Source organism: Podarcis tiliguerta (genome assembly GCF_965153285.1).
Source record: "Podarcis tiliguerta genome assembly, chromosome: 10".
Lineage (NCBI taxonomy): Eukaryota > Metazoa > Chordata > Lepidosauria > Squamata > Lacertidae > Podarcis > Podarcis tiliguerta.
The window spans coordinates 2,029,957-2,052,740 of NC_139543.1; the positions used below are offsets into that span (position 1 = coordinate 2,029,957).

At 44.7% G+C, this 22,784-nt stretch overlaps 1 protein-coding gene and 1 long non-coding RNA gene across 5 annotated transcripts in view; one reads left to right on the forward strand and one right to left on the reverse strand.

Annotated features, from left to right (window-relative positions):
• Positions 1-11,175, forward strand: LOC310658309. The gene is made up of 2 exons (XR_014502215.1): positions 1-262; positions 9,635-11,175. It is a non-coding gene; the product is annotated as an uncharacterized lncRNA (long non-coding RNA).
• Positions 8,103-22,784, reverse strand: part of SEPHS1 (selenophosphate synthetase 1) — a 26,804-nt gene continuing 12,122 nt past the window's right edge. For all 4 annotated transcript variants that reach the window (XM_083399978.1, XM_083399976.1, XM_083399977.1 and 1 more), the window contains exons 5-9: positions 21,582-21,736; positions 20,043-20,133; positions 18,305-18,404; positions 14,256-14,468; positions 8,103-9,371 (exon numbers count right to left, since the gene is read on the reverse strand). In XM_083399978.1, coding sequence (XP_083256104.1) covers positions 9,157-9,371; positions 14,256-14,468; positions 18,305-18,404; positions 20,043-20,133; positions 21,582-21,736 — 774 coding nt within the window. In that variant the 3' untranslated portion in view covers positions 8,103-9,156. The remainder of the gene's footprint in view (positions 9,372-14,255; positions 14,469-18,304; positions 18,405-20,042; positions 20,134-21,581; positions 21,737-22,784) is intronic.

Below are 22,784 nucleotides of genomic sequence, written 5' to 3' on the forward strand. Positions count from 1 at the left end.
TGAACTCAGTGGGATTTCCGTAACCAGAAAATGAGCAGTGGTAGAGCACATGCCATTCCTTCCTATGGGGAAAAGTAAACCAACACACTTAGGCAGCATTTCTCAAAACAGTGGCCCCCTCAAGACTACAGCTTGCCCAGTGGCCTCCTCACTTGCCTGACCTACCCCTTAGCCATCCATAGCACAGATAGACCACTGCCAGCACCAGTAACCAGTCTTGCAGGAGACAGAGGGGTTGGTAAAGAAAATTAGAAAGTGAAAGGTTAGTGTCATTATTAATAAACAAATGAAAACTGGGAATTGGAAGGAGTAAGAGTGGAAAGCTGCTAGAGGAGGAAGTGAGCTTAAAGGAACCCAAGGGGCAAGAAACTGTCAGTTGGGGAGGATAAGCTACAGGTTGGGCATTGAAGAAGCTACAGGAGATGGGTAAACATACTTTTGAGGGGCACAAAGGAGTGGGAACTAGAAAATTAGAGCAGGCATGTCCAAAGCTCAAGAACATCAATTGTAAGAAAAGGTCAACAACTCTGGTTGGCCCTCATGCATGTTCGCTTCATCAATGTTTGGGCATCTGACTTAGAGCCTCTGCATCAGGGCAGGCAGTCACAATAACTCCAGGACAAATGACTGCACTTAATAATAATAATTTATTATTTGTACCCCGCCCATCTGGCTGGGTTTCCCAAGCCACTCTGGGCGGCTTCCAACAAAGATGAAAAATACACTAAAATCTCACATATTAAAAACTTCCCTGAACGTCAGGTAGTTGTTTATCGCTTTGACATCTGATGGGAGGGCGTTCCACAGGGTGGGCGCCACTACCAAGAAGGCCCTCTGCCTGGTTCCCTCTAACTTGGCCTCTCGCAGTGAGGGAACCGCCAGAATGCCCTCGGAGCTGGACCTCAGTGTCCGGGCAGAACGATAGGGGTGGAGACGCTCCTTCAGATATACTGGACCGAGGCCGTTTAGGGCTTTAAAGGTCAGCACCAACAGTTTGAATTGTGCTTAGAAACGTACTGGGAGCCAATGTAGGTCTTTCAAGACTGGTGTTATATGGTCTCGGCGGCCGCTCCCAGTCACCAGTCTAGCTGCCGCATTCTGGATTAGTTGTAGTTTCCAGGTCACCTTCAAAGGTAGCCCCACGTAGAGCGCATTGCAGTAGTCCAAGCGGGAGATAACCAGAGCATGCACCACTCTGGCGAGACAGTCTGCAGGCAGATAGGGTCCCAGCCTACGTACCAGATGGAGCTGGTAAACAGCTGCCCTGGATACAGATTTGACCTAGAATCATAGAATCATAGAGTTGGAAGAGACCACAAGGGTCATCGAGTCCAACCCCCTGCCAAGCAGGAAACACCATCAGAGCACTCCTGACATATGGCTGTCAAGCCTCTGCTTAAAGACCTCCAAAGAAGGAGACTCCACCACACTCCTTGGCAGCAAATTCCACTGTCAAACAGCTCTTACTGTCAGGAAGTTCTTCCTAATGTTTAGGTGGAATCTTCTTTCTTGTAGTTTGGATCCATTGCTCCGTGTCTGCTTCTCTGGAGCAGCAGAAAACAACCTTTCTCCCTCCTCTATGTGACATCCTTTTATATATTTGAACATGGCTATCATATCACCCCTTAACCTCCTCTTCTCCAGGCTAAACATGCCCAGCTCCCTTAGCCGTTCCTCATAAGGCATCGTTTCCAGGCCTTTGACCATTTTGGTTGCCCTCCTCTGGACACGTTCCAGTTTGTCAGTGTCCTTCTTGAACTGTGGTGCCCAGAACTGGACACAGTACTCCAGGTGAGGTCTGACCAGAGCAGAATACAGTGGCACTATAATTTCCCTTGATCTAGATGCTATACTCCTATTGATGCAGCCCAGAATTGCATTGGCTTTTTTAGCTGCCGCGTCACACTGTTGGCTCATGTCAAGTTTGTGGTCAACCAAGACTCCTAGATCCTTTTCACATGTACTGCTCTCAAGCCAGGTGTCACCCATCTTGTATTTGTGTCTCTCATTTTTTTTGCCCAAGTGCAATACTTTACATTTCTCCCTGTTAAAATTCATCTTGTTTGTTTTGGCCCAGTTCTCTAATCTGTCAAGGTTATTTTGAAGTGTGATCCTGTCCTCTGGGGTGTTAGCCACCCCTCCCAGTTTGGTGTCATCTGCAAATTTTATCAGGATGCCCTTGAGTCCATCATCCAAGTCGTTGATAAAGATGTTGAATAAGACCGGGCCCAAGACAGAACCCTGTGGCACCCCACTAGTCACTCTTCTCCAGGATGAAGAGGAACCATTGATGAGCACCTGTGCCTCCATGGACAGCTGTGAGTCCAAAATGACTTCCAGGCTGCGCACCTGGTCCTTCAGGGGCACAGTTACCCCATTCAGGACCAGGGAATCCTCCACACCTGCCCGTCTCCTGTCCCCCCAAAACAGTACTTCTGTCTTGTCAGGATTCAACCTCAATCTGTTAGCCGCCATCTATCCTCCAACCGCCTCCAGACCCTCACACAGGACCTTCACCGCCTTCACTGGTTCTGATTTAAAAGAGGTAGAGCTGGGTATCATCCGCATACTGATGAACACCCAGCCCAAACCTCCTGATGATCTCTCCCAGTGGCTGCATGTAGATGTTGAAAAGCATGGGGGAGAGGACAGAACCCTGAGGCACCCCACAAGTGAGAGTCCAGGGGTCTGAACATTCATCCCCCACCACCACTTTCTGAACACGGCCCAGGAGGAAGGAGCGGAACCACTGTATGACAGTGCCCCCAGCTCCCAGCCCCTCAAGACGGTCCAGAAGGATGTTATGGTCAATGGTATCAAACGCCGCTGAGAGATCCAGCAGAACTAGGAAACAGCTCTCACCTTTGTCCCTAGCCCGCCGGAGATCATCAACCAGTGCGACCAAGGCAGTTTCAGTCCCATGATGAGGCCTGAATCCCGACTGGAAGGGATCCAAATGGTCTGCTTCTTCCAGGCGTGCCTAGAGTTGTTCAGCAACCGCTCACTCAATCACCTCGCCCAAGAATGGAAGATTTGAGACTGGGAGATAATTGGCCATCGTGGCCGCATCTAAAGATGGTTTTTTAATAACCGCCTCTTTCAGCGGGTCTGGGAAGGCTCCCTCATGGAGGGAAGCATTCACCACCCCACGAAGCCCATCGCCCAGTCCTTCCCGGCTAGCTTTTATAAGCCAGGATGGGCAAGGATCCAGGAGACACTCGTCCAAGCAGCTTCACTCGCCCAAGCAGCCTGTCCACATCCTCGGAGGTAACAGGTTGGAATTGATCCCACGCAACTTGACTAGACAGGACTCTAGCACTCTCCTGCCCTGGCCCTGCTCCCACGGTGGAGTCTACTTCTTCCCGAATCTGAGCGATTTTATCTGCAAAAAACTTTGCAAAATCATTGCAGGAGATCATGTGGCCCGTACTGGGCCCAGATGTCGCAGGTGGTTCCGCTAAATTGTGAACCACCTGAAAAAGTCTCCTGCTGCTGTTTTCTGCAGATGCAATAGAGGCGGTGAAGAAAGTCTTCTTTGCAGTCGCTATTGCCACTTGGTAGGCTCGACGTTGAGCTCTAACCTGTGTCCGGTCAGATTCGGAATGAGTTATCCGCCACCGGCGCTCTAGCAGTCTCAATGATTGTTTCATTGCCCTCAGATCTGTGGAAAACCACGGGGCTGTCCGGGCTCCATGCAATCGGAGAGGGCGCTTCGGAGCCAAACAGTCGATAGCCCTGGTTAACTCCACATTCCAGCGGGCCACCAGGGCATCGGCTGAAAGGTCATCAACAAGGGATAAAGCATCCCCTACCACTCTCTGGAAACCATTTGGATCCATTAAGTGGTGGGGCGGACCATCTGAATTGGTCCCACCTCCCTGCAGAGGGGATGGGTAGCAGAGAAGTCCAGTTGCACCAGGAAGTAATCTGACCATGGCACTTCTTTCGTTTCGCTTTTACTTAGTGTCAGATCACCAACATCCATAGAGGTAAACACCAGGTCCAAGGCATGGGTTGGGCCAGACTTATTCAGGGATAGCCCCATGGAGGCCGTGCTTTCCGAAGTCCCAAGCGGCCCCTTGTAAGGTTGTGTCGGCATGGATGTTAAAATCCCCTAGGACAGGGGTCTGCAACCTTTAAGACAAAAAGAGCCACTTGGACCCGTTTCCAAAGGAAAAACAAAACTGGGAGCCGCAAAACAAGCCAAATGTAAATAACCACACATTCTTCCCCTTCCCCCATTCTCTCTCTTTTCCCTGAGTCTATTTCAGATAGCAAAGAGGGGTATGGTACCTCTCATATCCATTTTTTGCAAAGCACCATGTGCATAGAGGGCATTATACAAATTAATACATAGAAAAGTGTCTGTCCCTCCCTGCAGTTCAACTCCCTCTCTTTTTACTAACAGCACATATCCATTCCTTCTGCTGGTGCAACTTTCTCATCATTTCTACATAGCAGCATTTATAAATCAGTGCCAGAGAAACTGGGTGAAAGGAAGGTGAGAGGGAAGAGATATGAATATTTATGTGTGTGTATGTATACATACCATTTACAGGTTTGAAGCCAACTTAAAATAAAAAGAGCTGGTAAGCAAAGGAATCTGTGGTGCTTTCCATGGGATCCGGGGACATGTCAGCTAATACTCTTCCCTTTCTTCTTCATTTGCTTGTCTCTGCAGCAAATCTCGAGGGGGAAGGGAGAAGGGCAGGAATTGCATAGGCACGAGAGAACGGGGGAAATCCCGCATGCAGGATTTTGGTGCCTAACAGCCCCCCTCCCTCTGCAATTTCTCTCGTGCTCCCCCGCCTCTCCTGCTGGCTACCTCTGGACCCCCTCCTCCTCGTCACTGAAGTAATTCACCCCTTCCTCCCTGACAGGGAGGGCGGGCCCATTTTGTGGTTCACCTCAGGTACTCTCCCTCAACTCAGCGGCCACTCAGAAGCAAGGCACGGAAAAGGATCCCGAAGCACCACTGCCACCCCCCCAAAAAAACCCCGCCCCGCTATTTCCCTCGAGCTAGCGCGCTCTCTCTCTCACTCGCCTCAGGTGCCTCACGCACGGGGCTGAGGAGAGCGTGGCCCTGGGAGAGCGTTCCCCCTCGCCGCCGCCGCTGCCCGTCCTACCCCGGGGGAAGCTATGAGCCATGAAGCCGCCTGGCAGAACTTCCCTCCGGCGGCAGAAGCAGCAGCAGCAGCAGCAACCCTTCTCCGGCCGCCGCCGCCTCCTCCTCCATCCCAGCAGCCGCCGCCTCTCGAGCTCCGCTGCCGCCGCCGCCTTGCTTTGCCCGGCTCGGCTGCCCAGCTCCATCCCCCTCCTCTTTCTGGCACTTCTGCTTTTCTGCTCAGGGTCCCCAAGGATCTGCGGAGCCGCAGCAAAGGTGTAAAAGAGCCGCGGGTTGCCGACCCCTGCCCTAGGACAACCAAGCTAGGTGTCTCCAGGAGAACATCCGCCACAACCTGAAGCAGCTCAGGCAGGGAATCCTTGGTGCAGCGAGGAGGTCGGTACACCAAAAGGAATCCTGTACTGCCCCTATTTCCCAACTTCCAAAACATGCACTCGGAAAACTGGGTCTTCCCAATAGGACGCCTGGTGCAAACTAATGACTTCCTAAAAATCACTGCAACCCCCCCTCCCCGCCCACATGACCTGGGTTGCTGTGTGTAAGAGAAACCTGGTGGACAAACAGCAGCAAGGACAGGCCCATCTGCTTCATCCAACCAAGTCTCCTTCACACATGCCAGGTCAAGTCCTCCATCCATGATCAAGTCATGGATGGCAGTGGTCTTATGAATCATTGACCTGGCATTGCACAGCAGCACCTTCAGGTCATGTGGGTATCCCTTGCTGATTCTAGTATCCATCCGGTCAGGACCAGACCCGGAGGCAGGGATAGTCCTCAGACAACGACTAAACCTGCCTCTTCTGTAATGACATGGTCTGGTCTTAGCATAACTCCTTCTCCTACCCTTCTCCGTGATCACTGAGATCAGTTGTCCCAGTGCATCCCCCCCTGTGGAACATGCCCCAGCCATTTTGTTGGCTGGGACCTACTCCCCGGCAGCCCTGACCCCTCCCCTTAAGAACAAAATAACACCTTTAAAAAAACACCAATAAAACAATACAAACAAAAAACAGTAAAAATTACAAAAACATAAAATCAAACAAATTCCCAGGCCCAATAAACATCCATCCCACCCCACCCCCCCACTTACAAAAAATTCAAAAGAATTTTTTAAAAAAACATTTTAAAAGCACTCTGCACCCCTCCAGCAGTAACAGCAACTGTCCTAGTGAAGCCCGTCAGGCCCCACCCTGGGCCAGGTGGTAAGTGGCAGGAAGGAGCAGGGCCCCCAGACACTCACACAGGAGAGTCCTCCTGGGCAGCAGAACGCAGCAGTCCCTGTGAGGCTTCAGGCCCCACCCTGGGCCAGGTGGTGAGCGGCAAGAGCAGGGCCCTCAGACACTCACGCAGGAGAGTCCTCCTGGCCAGCAGAGTGCAGCAGTCCCTGTGAGGCTTCAGGCCCCATCCTGGGCCAGGTGGTGAGCGGCAAGAGCAGGGCCCTCAGACACTCACGCAGGAGAGTCCTCCTGGCCAGCAGAGCGCAGCAGTCCCTGTGAGGCTTCAGGCCCCATCCTGGGCCAGGTAGGTGGTAAGCGGCAAGAGCAGGGCCCTCAGACACTCACGCAGGAGAGTCCTCCTGGGCAGCAGAGCACAGCAGTCCCTGTGAGGCTTCAGGCCCTGCCCTGGGCCAGGTGGTAAGTGGCAGGAAGGAGCAGGGCCCCCAGACACTCACACAGGAGAGTGTGAAGAAAGGCTTGAAGAAAGCTAGGTAACAGAACGCTTTACCACACTGTAGCAAATCACTGAACCATTTCCAGAATTGGGATTAGATACAAGTAGAAAATAATGTCAGTATTTGCCAGCTCCCTGCCACTATCTGCTGCCATTTTGTGACTGGTGGGCCTCAGTGAGTTTTGGCCATTCCCAGTGGGCCCTGGGGGTAGAAAGGTTAAGAACCTCCGGACTTTGAGACAAATATCTGATACGGGTGGGCCCAAACTTCAGTGACAGGGATCCTGAAAAGGGGTGCACTCCCACCCCATGTTCTTGCAATATACAAGGTTTCTCCATCTCAATGGTTATGCACATATGAACAGTTGCCCAACATGCTGCAGTTATGGTAAATGAACTTATGTTTAATTTTCCTCAATGAGGTAAGTACTGTAACACTTTGGTGGCTGTGGTTAGGGGAGCAGAATTAAGTTTTGCATTTTGCAAATGTTTTTATGAGAAGCTGATGTGGCTAACAAACTAGGACCTTTGCAACCTAATTCACTAAAGCCAGCTGCAATACATGAGTGACCTTTGGATAGGCTATCTTGGAAATAAAAATCATGCAACTGTATGATGGGGGGAGGGTGCTAGAGTACAGGAAAAACAATAAAATTAAAGCCTCCACTGGGACATGGGTCTTAGGAAATACTGTCCAACACCATTTTGTGGCTTTTCTTTTAGCTGTTCTGTATATGGTATTTAATATAGAATATTTTTAAAACATTGGTTACTTACCTGTCTTTGCACAAGAGCTGCATGCCAGTAGTGAGTGGGATAAACCACACTCACATGCATTTTCACATAGGCACAAATCACCCTCAGACTTATCTCTCCTTTGAAATCAGTTCATTTTTCCAACCATAAGCTATAGAACTTACTGTCCACCCTCCCTCTTTATAATGGCAGGATGTAATTTAGCCAACTCACCCATAACTGTATGCAGCCCTATGGCTTCCACATTCATTCTCTTCAAAAGAAATAAAGCCCCCTTAGATGCTGCACTCTAGAATTTATAATCCAATGCATGTCTATTTCTGAATATACAGTAAGTCCCATTGAGCTCACTGGAGTAAACAAGTATAGGATTGCACTTTTACAGGTAATTTAACCCCAAAATAGCCATTGGATATAACTGCTTTCATTTTTCAAGGATTATAAATGTCCATACCATAATTCTAAATGGCATAGTAACCTACTTGCCACCTTTCACCCACAATAAGCTTAGGCATAAAATTTAAAAAGTCATCCATTTGTACAAGAGCAATAAAAAAATTAAATATTTATTCAAATAATAAGCTTAAGTTCAGGCTGAAATGTTGGCAATGCAGATATTAAACACATCACAAAAGCGTGCACAAAAATGAATTTTGAGCAGAGAACAAAAATACTAGGCATTATACTAGACAGCTGATTTAAGAAAACAAAAAAGATTTATAATAATCACTATACAAAATATAAAATGTATTAAACACTACCATCCACAAAACAGTTTTTTAAATTGGTTATATTTAAAAATTATTTGTGTAGTTAATCATATAGTGAATTGTAAATGATTATACAATAACCTGTTTGGCTGGCAATACCTTGTTGCTCTATAGCACACCCAATCACATTGCAAAACTGAGCATCATCATTTATGCTATCAATAAAAGAAACAATTATTGATAATACAAGTAAATATTGTCTGATCTACAAAGAAGAAAATTATTTTTTCCCTTCAACTCTGAGGTGCTTCCATGCAAAGTCAGCACTTGCTTGTTTTTAGCAGAATGTATTACCAAGCAATGTCCAGGGTTTTAGATGCTCACGGATAAGACTTTTACAAATCAAAGATTGACTGTAGACATGCAACCCTCTTGGCTAATGGATAAAAGCACTGTGCATCACTTTATCAAATTTATTGCCTTCCTGGAATTTCATTCAAGGCATCTGAAATTAGACCTAATGATAAATATACACATAGTGAAAAAGGACATAAACTGCTATTTGACACCACTATTGGTAATGTCTGTGCTACGTGAAAGCACCCTTTTAAAAAAGAGCCTATGCGGCGAGAGATAAGTGTCTAAAGATTCAAAATGAATCAACAGTATTGGATAACAATATAATTCTCAACTCAGAAGCTGCCTCAAGATTAGGTGCATCTTCAGTTAATGTAACAGGAAAAAAGGCAATGGGTTTTATTTTATTAAACGCATCCACTCAAACTGACCTAAGGCCACCAGATTTGCAGACACAAAGTGTTTCTTTTTCTCTTTTTACAGTTCTTTAGGCTGTAAAATGATAAAGGAATAGATCTATTTTTTAAAAAAGCTCTATTAAGAAGTTGCTCCAGGCGTTGGGTTCACGTTCTGAGTAGCCACTTGTGGTGCTACCTCAATGATTCGAGGTTTGTCTATAATCCTGGCAGTGCGGTTGCCCTTTTCTACAATCCCAATAATCCATGCTTGGTGACCTTCACCATATTTCGGAGACTTGATTTCAGCACAGAAACGTGCTGCCTGTTCACGTGGTAAACAAATAAGGAGTCCTCCTGAAAGGAAGAAGAGTTGACAGTTCAGATCAGAAGTCACTACAAACCTTCTCAATTACTCCAATCTAAATCCCACCATTCTTAAAATGGAAGTTGGTGAAAGTTATTTCAGCTACAAAGTCTGGGCATCCTTGTTGACTGATGATGCTAAGGTACAATTGAATAGGCTTGCATTTTCCATGAGATTTTGCTTCCCTCCATCTATGTCTTGTGGATCTTTAAACACTCTTCCATGTAATTCTGATTGTTTCCTTTTATTTCAGTATTCCTTCTAACAGACCTAAGCCACCAGCAATTTTTCTCTGCATCAAGCAAGGAGAAACTCAGCATTTTATCTTATTTTTATTTGGGGAGGCTCACCATGCGAACTTTGGCTACCTCATGAGAAGACTCGACTCCCTGGAAAAGACCCTGATGCTGGGAAAGATGGAGGGTACAAGGAGAAGGGGACGACAGAGGACGAAATGGTTGGACAGTGTTCTCGAAGCTACCAGCATGAGTTTGACCAAACGGGAGGCAGTGGAAGACAGGAGTGCCTGGCATGCTCTGGTCCAGGGGCTCACGAAGAGTCGGACACGACTAAATGACTAACAACAACCATGCAAACCATTTGAGAACTCCTGTAACAGTTTTTCAACCAAGTTCTCATCAGACATAGTTATATATATCCACCAGTGATATTATGTATTTTTAAAAATACATAAATGAATCAAGGACACACAATGGCATCAAAATATGCTGGTCCTTATACTGTATCATTAACTCCAGAACGAAAAACAGCTTCTTTGGAGTGAGTAGCATGCCAAATCAACAGACATTGCTATATAATACATGGTTATCAGTCAGCAAAAGCTTTTGAACTAAAAATTATTTATATTTATCAGCATCCTTCCTACCAAGACTTAGCATGAACTTCTTTGGTGAAGAAAATAAAGATAACAAATATGGTGCTTGGAGACAGAGCACGCCTTAAAAATTCTACAAGGATGCTTTCCGTGGGGATTCATCCACATGCAGGTTTTCTTGCCTACATGTACTGCAAGCATGTAATCATATTTTATTTGGTCCCCTTCCTGCCCTTCTGCCCCCACCATTCCAGGAAAATGGAGAGGAGAGAACCACAATCCAGTCTACTACTGAAGCATAACAACAGTCAAGCCATTCACTGTGTGCAGATGTAAAGGAGTAGAGCTGTGTGCCATAAGGGCATTGCTGACAACGCACTCAACCTCCAGATAACCGCACTGAGCAGATTCAGGTAGCAGTTAAACAGCATAGGGAATAAGATCCAACCTTGAGGAACCCAACATTCAGGGCACTCCCCAAGCACCACCCATCCAGCAATGTCTATCCAAGTAGGACTGCAACCACTGCAAAGTGATGCTGCCCACCCCTAACCCAGACAGGCGCTCCAGAAGGTTGATGGTATCAAACTGGTATCCAATTCAGTTTCCAAAAGGATCTTCAGAAAGTTCCTTAGCCAGTGTTTGAAAAGTAGACTGCAGTTTTTTGTACCAACTTTTCAAATGTGAACTACAAAGCTGGGAGTCTGTCTCTGAATAAAACCTAATCTGAGTAACTTGGCTGCTTTTGAACATGGAAAATGGAGGCTAATTTGTGCAGGTTATTTGCACACTACAGAGAGATGAGCTAAAAGAACTCCAGGTAAACGGCTAAGTTTAATATTGATGAATATGTACACAAATAGTACCTAATTGTGCATGCTACCCTTTATTACCTTACTCTGATGTGTGAATTATGTTACATCAAACCATACTTAAAATAAACTATGGTTTAATGTGAATGCCCAGTGTACCTTTGCAGACTGCTGAAATTCTGGCCACTTTGCTTCTCCCCGGCTGCCAAGAAGGCAGGTCTGGCTTGCTGTGTTGCCTGAACGGCCCAGCCTGACGAGGTAAGAAACCAGGAGCCCATGTTCAGCCCGCACAACAAGCCTGAGTATGGCTTCTTTCCTGGAAGCGCAACAGCAGCAGGGGAACAGTGAAGTACCATTTCGGCAGTGTGCACCAGCACGCTGCTTGTTCACAATAGTGTTCGCATTAGCGTTACTTTAAGGATGTTTAATGTGACCATGTGAACCAGGCCAACATGAGAAACCAACCCTTAGGAGTGCGTACTCAGAAATGTTACTCCATTAAGATTTTTTTTTCTCCCTACATAATACTGCTTTCTTGCCCTGCTGTGTAATTTGCAAAACACACACCTGGTCTAGAGCCACGATGTTGTGGACATTGGGAGACTATTCCAGACTAGAACTTGCACTAAACACACACCGCAGCAGTGGCTAATTGGGCTCTCTGGGAAAAGAGCACCATCTGCTGACCTCTGGAAGAAGTTCTTTAAGCAATGCTTGTGCAAAATGCAGTGTTTGTATGCCAACGGGGTAACGCCATCTTGTGCTGCCCAGCACTGCCAGGCGTGCTCTTCTCAACGGTTCTTTGCTGCAGAATTAAGCCTTGGGGGACTGGGCATCTTGCGGTCTGAAGTCAGGACTTCCAAGCACCATCCATGCGGCATGCAGGGGTGTTCTCCACAGGGAAGCTGCTCCCACACCCGATCTAGCATGCCTCAGCTTATGGGCAATAGAGCCAAAGCTGCTTTCACTTGCCAGTGCATGACCAGGAGTGCCCCACTGTGCCCAAGGCTCCACCTGATGTCACATATGATGGCAGGTGGGCAGGGCTTGAAGAAAACCGCCTCGCAGGCCAAGTTTGACCCACCTCTGGCACAACAGTATCGCTAAACTGCAAACACGATCCTTTGGGAGAGTGTAACTCAGTCTAGAGCAGACTGAACATCATGTCCTTGAGCAACTAAAGTAGGGATAGAACCTCATTTGTCAGGAGTTTGATTCAGTTTATTGGCCTGCATTCTGGAAAATGGTTCTGCACTTCCACTACCTCAACCCACAGAGGAGAGAGAGAGAGAGAGCGCTGAGTGTAATCACCGTATTCATGGCACCCACTCTAAATTCCCAGGTGACTTCTCTCAGCATTTTTGTGCACGTGGCAAGATGCACAGGAGACAAGTTTGGATGACTGCAATTCACTATGTGCGACTGCTCAAGGCTACCCAGAAGCTGCAAGCTGGTGCAAAATGCAACAGCTGGACAGCTCCATGAGGCAGAATATTACCATCCCAATATGCCACTGAAAGAATGGCGCTTGTTGCTGGTTTGCTACTGATTGCTGGTATTGGTGTACATTACCCGTAATCAGTAGCAAAGCGGCAGCTAATGCAATTTTTCAGCAGCTGCATATTAGGATGGTGATATTTTATAATTGGTGTCTGTCTTGATACTGGTCATTGATCATAAGAAAATGATTTGACTTGCTGTACCCTAAAAAGCTTGGGATCAGGATCCTGTCTTTCCCCCTATATACCCAACTATGCAGGACAGGGTATCTTGCAGACACCATTTTATCAGGTGGACCATTCCACACACTGTCAGAATCATACCATAAGTGTAGCACTAAAGTCTCTTTATAGGACGTGGGTGGCGCTGTGATCTAAACCACAGAGCCTAGGGCTTGCTGATCAGAAGGTTGGGGTGAGCTCCCGTTGCTCGCTCCCTGCTCCTGCCCACCTAGCAGTTCAAAAGCACATCAAATTGCAAGTAGATAAATAGGTACTGCTCCAGCAGGAAGGTAGACGGCTTTTCCGTGTGCTGTTCTGGTTCGCCAGAAGTGGCTTAGTCATGCTGGCCACATGACCCGGAAAAACCGTCTGCGGACGAATGCCGGCTCCCTCAGCCTATAGAGCGAGATGAGTGCCACAACCCCAGAGTCGTTCGCGACTGGAGTCAGGGTTACCTTTATCTTTACTTCAAGTCTCTTTGGAACTCCCTCCTGCTGCATATCAGACAGGCACCTTCTCCACTGTCTTTCAACAACAGGGGAAAACATTCCTCTTTCAACAAGCCATCCAGAATCTTTATCCCAATTGATATTTGTCTTTGTTTTGAATTAATTTTACATATGTGCTGCTGCTGTTTTAAAATTCTTATTTTTAAAAAATGTTTTATATATAGGTTATTGTATTGTAAACCTCTTCAGGATGCCTCACGGAAATCAATTGATGATGATAATAATATAGTGGAACACCTCAACATAGAGGTTATCGGGCAAAGTAGTAATCCCTCAGGTAGGCCACCTTCTGAATCAGTGCTCCAAAGAAGAGAACCACCAAAAGCCAAGCCTCCTACTACCAACCCAACCAACCTCTCCAGAAGGATGCCATGATCAATGGTATCTTATGTAGCCCAAGAGAATTAGCAAGGTCAAACACTTAACTGGCCTTCTCTAGCTATTAGTCCATTAGACTAACCAAGGGAGTTTCTTGAAAGCTACATGCTAGCAAAAGAGTTGACATCTTTATAATTTGCTTTTTGAATGTGTGGTGCATCCTTCAATGTAGGAAGTGTTCATAATATTTACTTAAATTTACTGGTCTGCCCAAATAAGTTCTTACTGCTTTGTCCAGTCAATATGGCAAGCCTTCCTTTTTACTTGTCTCACTGAAGGCTATTTGCAATTGCAGAAATGCAACATCTCACGCACTGCAACCTACCTAGAATTGATTCCCAGTCCCAACTGTAATGCAGGCTGCACATCACAAATATACAAATGCCATTTAATTCTATAAAGATAAATCTCAGCAATATGCATCCTGCTCTCCATGAAATGATTCAAATATTGTTAAAAATGCAGTGCACAAAGTTTGGAAATTTGCCCAGTCACATGAAGTAAGCATTTGCCTGGCCAAGACACTGCTGACACAGATTCATATTAAATTTCCTGCTATAGATATGGTATGTTATGACATTCTTAGGAGAAAAACCTTATTTTAAAAAGGGAGATTTACCTGAAGTCTCAGGACACGTCCCATGCATAAGGCCAAACATGTTGCCACACGCCTTGCTGACTGCAGCCATTTTGGCAAGAACAGGAAGATTGTGTATAACAAAAGAAACCTCATTGCGCTGCTGCTTGGCTAAATTTTGTGCATGCCCCAGGATTCCAAAGCCTGTGATGTCTGTGGCTGCATGTGCATTGAATGTGTGCATCAGTCCTGCAGCTAGAAATGGAAAACAGGAGAAAACATTACGATGAATTCTGGAGTTTCTTTTCCACCACTTTGTGAACCAGTTTAAGTTATGTACTGTGAAGTTTCAAGACCCATCTGAACTTTGACACAAGAGATGTGGTTTCAGGACCCACCCTGTTCCTGTGACTGTAATTTATATGAACTGTTTTCCATATTGAATTTGAAACTGTTGTAATTCACCCATGGACCACATAGTGAAGGGCAGGTAATGAACTGAAATAGTACCAGTAGTAATAGCAGCAGTAATTCTGAAGTAGGTTTTATTAAAATACTCAGAAATGTTGCAGAAAGAGTAAAAATGAAGTTGCATCATCATCATCACCACCACCATCATTTATTACTTATACACTGTCCATCCAGCTGGGTTTCCCCAGCCACTCTAGCTGCTTCCAGAAGGAGACTAAAAATACATTGAAACATCAGTCATTAATAATAATAATAATAATAATAATAATAATAATAATAATAATAATAATAATTTATTATTTGTACCCCGCCCATCTGGCTGGGTTTCCCCAGCCATGCTGGGCGGCTTCCACAGAGACCAAAAATACACAAAAATGTCACCCATTAAAAACTTCCCTGTCTTCTGAATGTCAGGTAGTTGTTTATCGCTTTGACATCTGATGGGAGGGCGTTCCACAGGGCAGGTGCCACTACCGAGAAGGGCCTCTGCCTGGTTCCCTGTAACTTTGCTTCTCACAGTGAGGGAACTGCCAGAAGGCCCTCGGCGCTGGACCTCAGTGTCCGGGCAGAATGATGGGGGTGGAGACACTCCTTCAGGTATACTGGGCAAGGCCATTTAGGGCTTTCAAGGCAGCACCAACACTTTTAATTGTGCTCCAAAACGTGCGGGGAGCCAATGTAGGTCTTTCAAGACCAGTGTTATACACCCAGCCCAAACCCCCTGATAATCTCTCCCAGCAGCTTTGTATAGATGTTAAAAAGCATGGGGGAGAGGATGGAACCCTGAGGCAACACAAGTGAGGGCCCAGGGGTCTGAACACTCATCCTCCACCACCATTTTCTGGACACGACGCAGGAGGGAGGAGTGGAACCACTGTATAACAGTGCCCCCAGCTCCCAGCTCCTCTAGACGGTCATGATTGATGGTATCAAAGGCCTCAGAAATCCAGCAGAACTAGAAAACAGTTTTCACCTTTGTTCCTAGCCTGCTGGAGATCATCAACCAGCATGACCAAGAAAGTTTCAGTCCCATGGGGCGGCCTGAATCCTGACTGGAAGGGATCCAAATGGTCCGCATCCTCCTGGAGTGCCTGGAGTTGTTCAGCAACCACCCGCTCAATCACCTAGACAAAAATGGAAGATTTGAGGCTGGGTGATAGTTGGCCATATTGGCCGGGTCCAAAGATGTTTTTTTAAGAAGCGGTTTAATGACCGCCTCTTTCAATGGGTCTGGGAATGCTCCCTTACAGAGGGAAGCATTCACCACCCCGCAGAGCCCATCACCCAGCCCTTCCTTGCTCGCATGTATGAGCCAGGATGGGCAAGGATCAAGGAGATAGGTGGTTGGTTTCACTCGTACAAGCAGCCTGTCCACATCCTCGGAGGTAACAGATTGGAATTGATTCCATGCAACTCTACTAGACAGGACTCTAGCACTCTCCCGCCCCGGCCCTGCTCCCACGGTGGAGTCTACTTCCTTCCGAATCTGAGCGACTTTATCTGCAAAAATCGTTGCAAAATCATTGCAGGAGATCTTGGGGTTAACGGAACCCCAATGGTGGTTCCGTTAAATTGTGAACCACCTGAAAATGTCTCCTGCTATTTTCTGCAGATGCAATAGAAGCGGTAAGCAGGTAAGAGGATGTGAGCAGGTAGTCATCAAATGCAGTAATGATTAGTATACATTACAGATGGCACATTCTAGGGTGCTGCTCAATGTAGCTTTCAAAGCATGAGGAGTTTGGAAGGTATTGTTCTTAGTTAGAAGAAGGAAGTGTCATGTAAATATATTTTACAACTTTGAAAGAACAGTTCCAGGTTAAGTTCAACTTTGTTTTATTTGAGTGGCTACATATACTCCCTACATACTAATAAGTTTAATTACATGACCAGTGAGTAGGAAAACCTAATTTCAAATGAACTGAAGTCTAAGCTTCTTTCATTCTCTATGTATAATAGATTTGGGATATTCAGACCTGAAACACATGCGCGCGCACACACTCCACTTAAAAGATATTTTCCTTTTAGGGGAATTATATTTAGATGATGCTCCTGCGGAAAGATAGTTAGAACAGCTTTATAAACTATCAGGTAAGCAGTTTCTCAATTTGTGCACCATACAAAATAAACCAGCATCATAGGTTATTTCCACAAACATTTGAAAGAAACATTAATCACTGACTAGCAGCAGTTTTTATAGGACATACTAAACAGTGTCTGTATGGACCTGGGGCCACCCACAATTGCAGAAAGTTTTAACATGTTTGAAAAGCCCTTCTGTAGGACCAAATACAGTGGTACCTCGGTTTAATCCATTCCAGAAGTCCATTCTTAAACCAAGGCGTGCTTTCCCATAGCAGTGGGGGACTCAAATTATAAATAGAACACACACAACAGGAAGCGCAACATGTTCTGCTTCCAAGGCAAAGTTCACAAATCAAAACACCTACTTCCGGGTTTGCAGCGTTCTTAATCCAAGTTGTTCATAAACTAAGCTGTTCTTAAACCAAGGTAGTTGAAGCGAAGTGGTAAGGAAAATTGGTCTCTCTGAGGCCACTTCAAACACACACACAGTTAAGTGTTCCCTTGTTCCTACACCTTATACTCCCTATCAAGAAAAAAGGAAGACTCCCGTGTTCCCCTGCATTGCTCAAGCTGGAGACGGGTTGCATAGTCTGCTACACAGGCAACTCTGAATAGGTTATGGGTTCCAGAAGGTTCTGCCAAACGCTGTGTTGGGAGTGAAATTGAAGAATGTTTAACAATTCCCAATGATGTATAGATTGGTCCCTGTCATAACGGCTTTCAAATCTGATCATACAAAAGGTGCAGGAGGGACAGAGAACCAGAACTTCTGCTTTTATTTAAAATCAAGTTCACATCACCTGTCAGAAGCACTACAATGCCATTCTCCATACCGTTCCAACCTTGAAACCTCAATAAACATGGGATGCTCTGGCAGATTACAACAAACATTAGTTTATTCATGTACAGTGGTACCTCGGGTTAAGTACTTAATTCGTTCCGGAGGTCTGTACTTAACCGAAACTGTTCTTAACCTGAAGGACCACTTTAGCTAATGGGGCCTCCTGCTGCTGCCACAGCACAATGTCTGTTCTCATCCTGAAGCAAAGTTCTTAACCTGAAGAAATATTTCTGGGTTAGCGGAGTCTGTAACCTGAAGCGTATGTAACCTGATGTACCACTGTATTTGCAAAGAAGAAATTGCAGAAATTCTACGACCAAAGTTTGATTTAAAAAACTATCTGCCCAGAGAGAAAGGGAGTACTACGTATGAAGCCATGGCAAGGATAGCAAGAGTAACCATTCTTGTCATTTCAATCAAAGGCAGAGAAAATGTTCTGATGTCCTCTGATCCTACTTCTAAAAAGGAAGCCAAGACCCTCCATTTTGATTTTCAGAACATTGCAAAGGCCTCTATATTCTGAGGGCTTTGGAACTCTGATTTATTTCTGATTTATTGCAACACTAATATTTTTCCACCTCTAATACAAACGGTGTACATGCTTTTCAAAAACTGTTTGCCTCTTAGTGACTTATTTAGCCATATTTAACTCCAAAAAGTTTCCTCATGAAGCATGTATACCCCATTCTCATACCTGTTCTGTTGAGTCTTGCCATATTCATCATTGCTTCTTGATAGGCTAGCTCCACATCTTCTTGTGTAACCACCAACTTGATTTTGTTCCATTTTTCTGGCTAGTATGTTGAAGAAGAAACAAGATCAAACTATCTGTGTTTTAACTACATAAATTCTGCATGTGATGCAATTACTTTGTTTAAAGTGCAGTGGACTAAAGGTCTTATATAGTCCAGCATCTTGCTTCCAACAGGAGTCAAGTATTATTACTGTTGTAATTTATTTGTTGCCTTCCAAACATATCTCAAGGCAAATTCCTTTCTAAAGTCACCTAAGCTCGTGGAGATGATGAAGATGGGATTTTTTCTCCCAATGTGCATCACTTTACATTTACTTTCACTGAACTGCATTTGCAATAATGTTATCCATTCACCCACATTAAAGAGCTGCTTTTGGAACTCTTTACAGTTTGCTTGGCTTTCTACCATCCTCAATAATGGTCTAGTGTGTATATTAACTTAGAAGAAAGTTCTGCTGTATTCAATGGGGCTTACTATCAGGTAAGTGTGTAGGGTTGCAGCCTTAATGTCAAAAATATGAACACACAATACATAATTCACACATAATTACACACATAACTCACACTTAATTACGGATGCAACCTGGGAAACCAGGTGCAACAATGAATCAAGAAGCATTTCAAGTCTGCCTAACAGTGTGGACAGTAAATCTGTCTGATGAATGCCCCAATCCACCTCAAAGCAAAGGGTATCTAAACAATCAGTATTCATTTTCAATTAGGTTGTGAGTACTTGAATACTCAAATGGGACTGCAAGATCTGAAAAGGAATATCCCACATTCAAAAAACTATAGAATCTCCTGAATTGTTATTTCATGTCTCCTCATCCTAAGTTGGTAGGAAGTGTGCCAAGAAAACTCCTGGCCTTTGAATGTAACATACATGATAGCCCAACTTGCTTTTCTTTATACTTTACCTTTCTTAAGATAATGACACGCTTTAAAAAACTGTCAATATATACTGTTTACTAGTGGTTTACTAACCCTGCAACCCTGCATCGAAGGCCCTTCTTTGTGTGGCACCTCCACAAGAGGCAACAACATGAGAATGGGGCTTTTCTGCAGTGGCTCCCCATTGTGGAACCGTCACCCCAGGAAAGCTCACCTAGTGCATTCATCACGTATCTTTAAACCATTGACTGATTGAACAGTCTACGGCCTTTTAAATGTGTTTGTGGGAGGGGGTTATTGGTTTCTTTTTGGTTTATTATGTATTCTGTCTTCTCATTTTGTATTTTTATGTTGTGAACTGCCCTGCAATCTTTGCATGAATTTAAATTCATAAAATCATCATCATCATCACCATCTGAGTATGCATCAAGCACAATGAAAAGCACATTATCAAAATAGATGCCCTATATCAATATACATAGAGATGTGCTGTTACAGTGAAAAGTTTCAATACTACCACTAATACTGCATTTCAGAGATTATATTTTTTAATTTCTAGATAATTAACTGATCTATACTTGCAGAGCAAAACCCCAGTTTCAAAGATTTCAATAGCAAATTGCTAGCAGTTTATGTAAATAGGTTTAAGCCTATGCCTATTCACTGGTTCAAATACTGATTAAACAGGTATATATTTTCAAGGTTAAGATAACTGCCTCAGATAAAGAGCTACACAGATTATTTCTCTGATCCTTTACTCCGACCCCATTCAGACGCATTTACTTACAATATCTAGCCACTGGTGGACAGCTACAGCAACCTGCGTTCCCAAGGGTTTAGTTAACACAAGCACGTCTCCTGGCACTGCATTGTCTGGCCTGCAAACAAGACACCCATATATGTAAAAAGACACATATGATGTGACTATTTCCCAGTCAGCATTCCACAGAATATATACAACAATGCTCAACCACCAAAAGAGCTTACTCTAAAACTGAGGACTATTAGAAGTGAAATGCCAGAGGACAATTTTATGAACTTTGCATCTCAAACTGAGTAACAGTAGCCCTCTGTCCAGCTACAGAAGGCTATGGAAAGATACTACAAGTAACCAATGAAAAAACAACATCTTCAGAACTATACTGTGAATCAGTCACAGATACTAGACCTTTGGTGTGTGTGTGGTTTTTTTTTTTAAAAAAAGAATATAATCACAAAGACAAAGTAAAAGAAAAGGTCAAAGATTTTATTTTTAAATAACAAAAATACTTTTTGAAATCCCATGAAATGTGCTTGTTTAGGTGGCTTAAATAATTCGTTTGACATTTATTCATGTTTCAGAGGATTGTTTTTAAAGTGCTTAATGATGAGAAATAGCCACTCACGCTACCTATAATAATAGATCTTATTTATGTCACGCTTCCATAGCAGGATTCTGGTCTCAATTCTGTATGTAGAAGGAAATCTCATTCCTCCTACTTCAATAGCTTAGGATTTCAGCGTAAATTATTGTATCAAGGAGAAATAAAGTAAGCAGACTTCAAAGCCAACAATTGCAATCATGGAAGGATTTACAGCCACATAGTGCTCCAAAGATGTTCATTCTACATTGTAGGGTACAATGTAACAGGTAGCCAGTACAGTCATACCTCGGGTTGCAATCGCTGCAGGTTGCATGTTTTCAGGTTACGGACGCGCTGAACCCAGAACTACTGGAATGTGTTACTTCCGGGTTTCGGCGCTCGTGCATAAGTGCTAAATCACGCTTTGTGCATAACTGCCGAATTGCGTCACGCGCATGCGCAGACGCGGCGCTGCGGGTGCCTCACTCATGGATCACGTTCACAACCCGAGGTTCCACTGTATGCTGAATACAGTGGCAACTATTAATATGATTTCCTGGGTATGTTTATACATGTTATTCAAGGACCTTTAAAAAAATTGGTAATGGTCACATTCAATTAACATTCTAATCTAGAATGTGACACCAGAGTTCTTTGAAGAACAGAAGCTTAACTTTCATTCTTGATACATGCTTCTCCAAATGAAAAGGGTAACTCATTTTAAGGTTTCTGAGGCTGCCATTCTAAACACACTTACTAGAGAGTAAGCCTCATTGAACACAGCAAGACTGATGTCCAAGAAAATATTTATAGGATTCTGCAGTTAGACATGTATGATTAATATCCAAGAACCCAAAGGCCAAAATATCATCAATTTTCTTACAGATAACATTACAGAAAGGAAATATCCAGAATTTTAACAGTACCTACCCCTTTTAATATTTTACAACCCCTTTTGCATAGGATTAAATGCTTCAACTCACATTATAAACTCATTAGGCTGGCAGACTGTCGTGGCCACTCCTCCTAAAACAATCCAAGGGTTTAATACTGTCTGACCACCAGTCACTGATGTTCCTGCCTCTTCTGCGGCATCTTTGAAACCTTGGATAATTAGAGGCATTACTTTGTCCCTTTCCTAGAGATCAGAAACAACACAAGCAGATAAACTCTATAATCAATGAAAAAAGATCCAGTCTGGAGGTGCAAACCAGCACCTGCTGAATCCATTTTTAACTTGCAAACCATCCATAGGAGCTACTGGTCAAACCAAAACCAGAGCAGAATGTTTCACAGTTTCTTTTAAAGTCTTTGAGACACATTTTCCAAAAACTTAAAGTACAAGTACAATTAAGAACAATTTCTTGGATTCAAAACTTATGCTTAAATGGGTTGGATGTGGAGATGTGACTACTCTACTCGTGAAAGTGGGTGCTTTCAACTGCCATTAATGGAGAGGGGAAGAGATTTCTGCAACTTTTCTCTTTCCCCTCATTCTAAAGGTAAAGGTAAAGGTACCCCAGCCCGTACGGGCCAGTCTTGCCAGACTCTAGGGTTGTGCGCTCATCTCACTCTATAGGCCGGGAGCCAGCGCTGTCTGAAGACACTTCCGGGTCACGTGGCCAGCGTGACAAGCTGCATCTGGCGAGCCAGCGCAGCACACGGAACGCCGTTTACCTTCCCGCTAGTAAGCGGTCCCTATTTATCTACTTGCACCCGGGGGTGCTTTCGAACTGCTAGGTTGGCAGGCGCTGGGACCGAGCAACGGGAGCGCACCCCGCCGCGGGGATTCGAACCGCCGACCTGACGATCGGCAAGTCCTAGGCGCTGAGGTTTTACCCACAGCGCCACCCGCGTCCCTTTCCCCTCATTCTACCCCACCTCTAAAATGTTGGCACTTGGGAGCTGCTTGACCTTTCAGGACAGCTTGGGAGGTGGTATAGGGGAATATGGGGAAATGACCAAAAAAAGCTCCGCCTCCTCCTTTTGTTTATGGAAGCCCCCAATCGACTGAAGCCCCTCTCTGTACCACTGAATCCAAAACTTTTAATAAAAAGCATACAGCAAGGTATGTACAGGAGAACACAAAACAATACAAATGTACATTGTGAAAAGCAGAACACTTCTCTGCATGGTACAAGTCATGCCAAGCAAAAAAGCACCCCTCCCACACATTGTGCCATTCA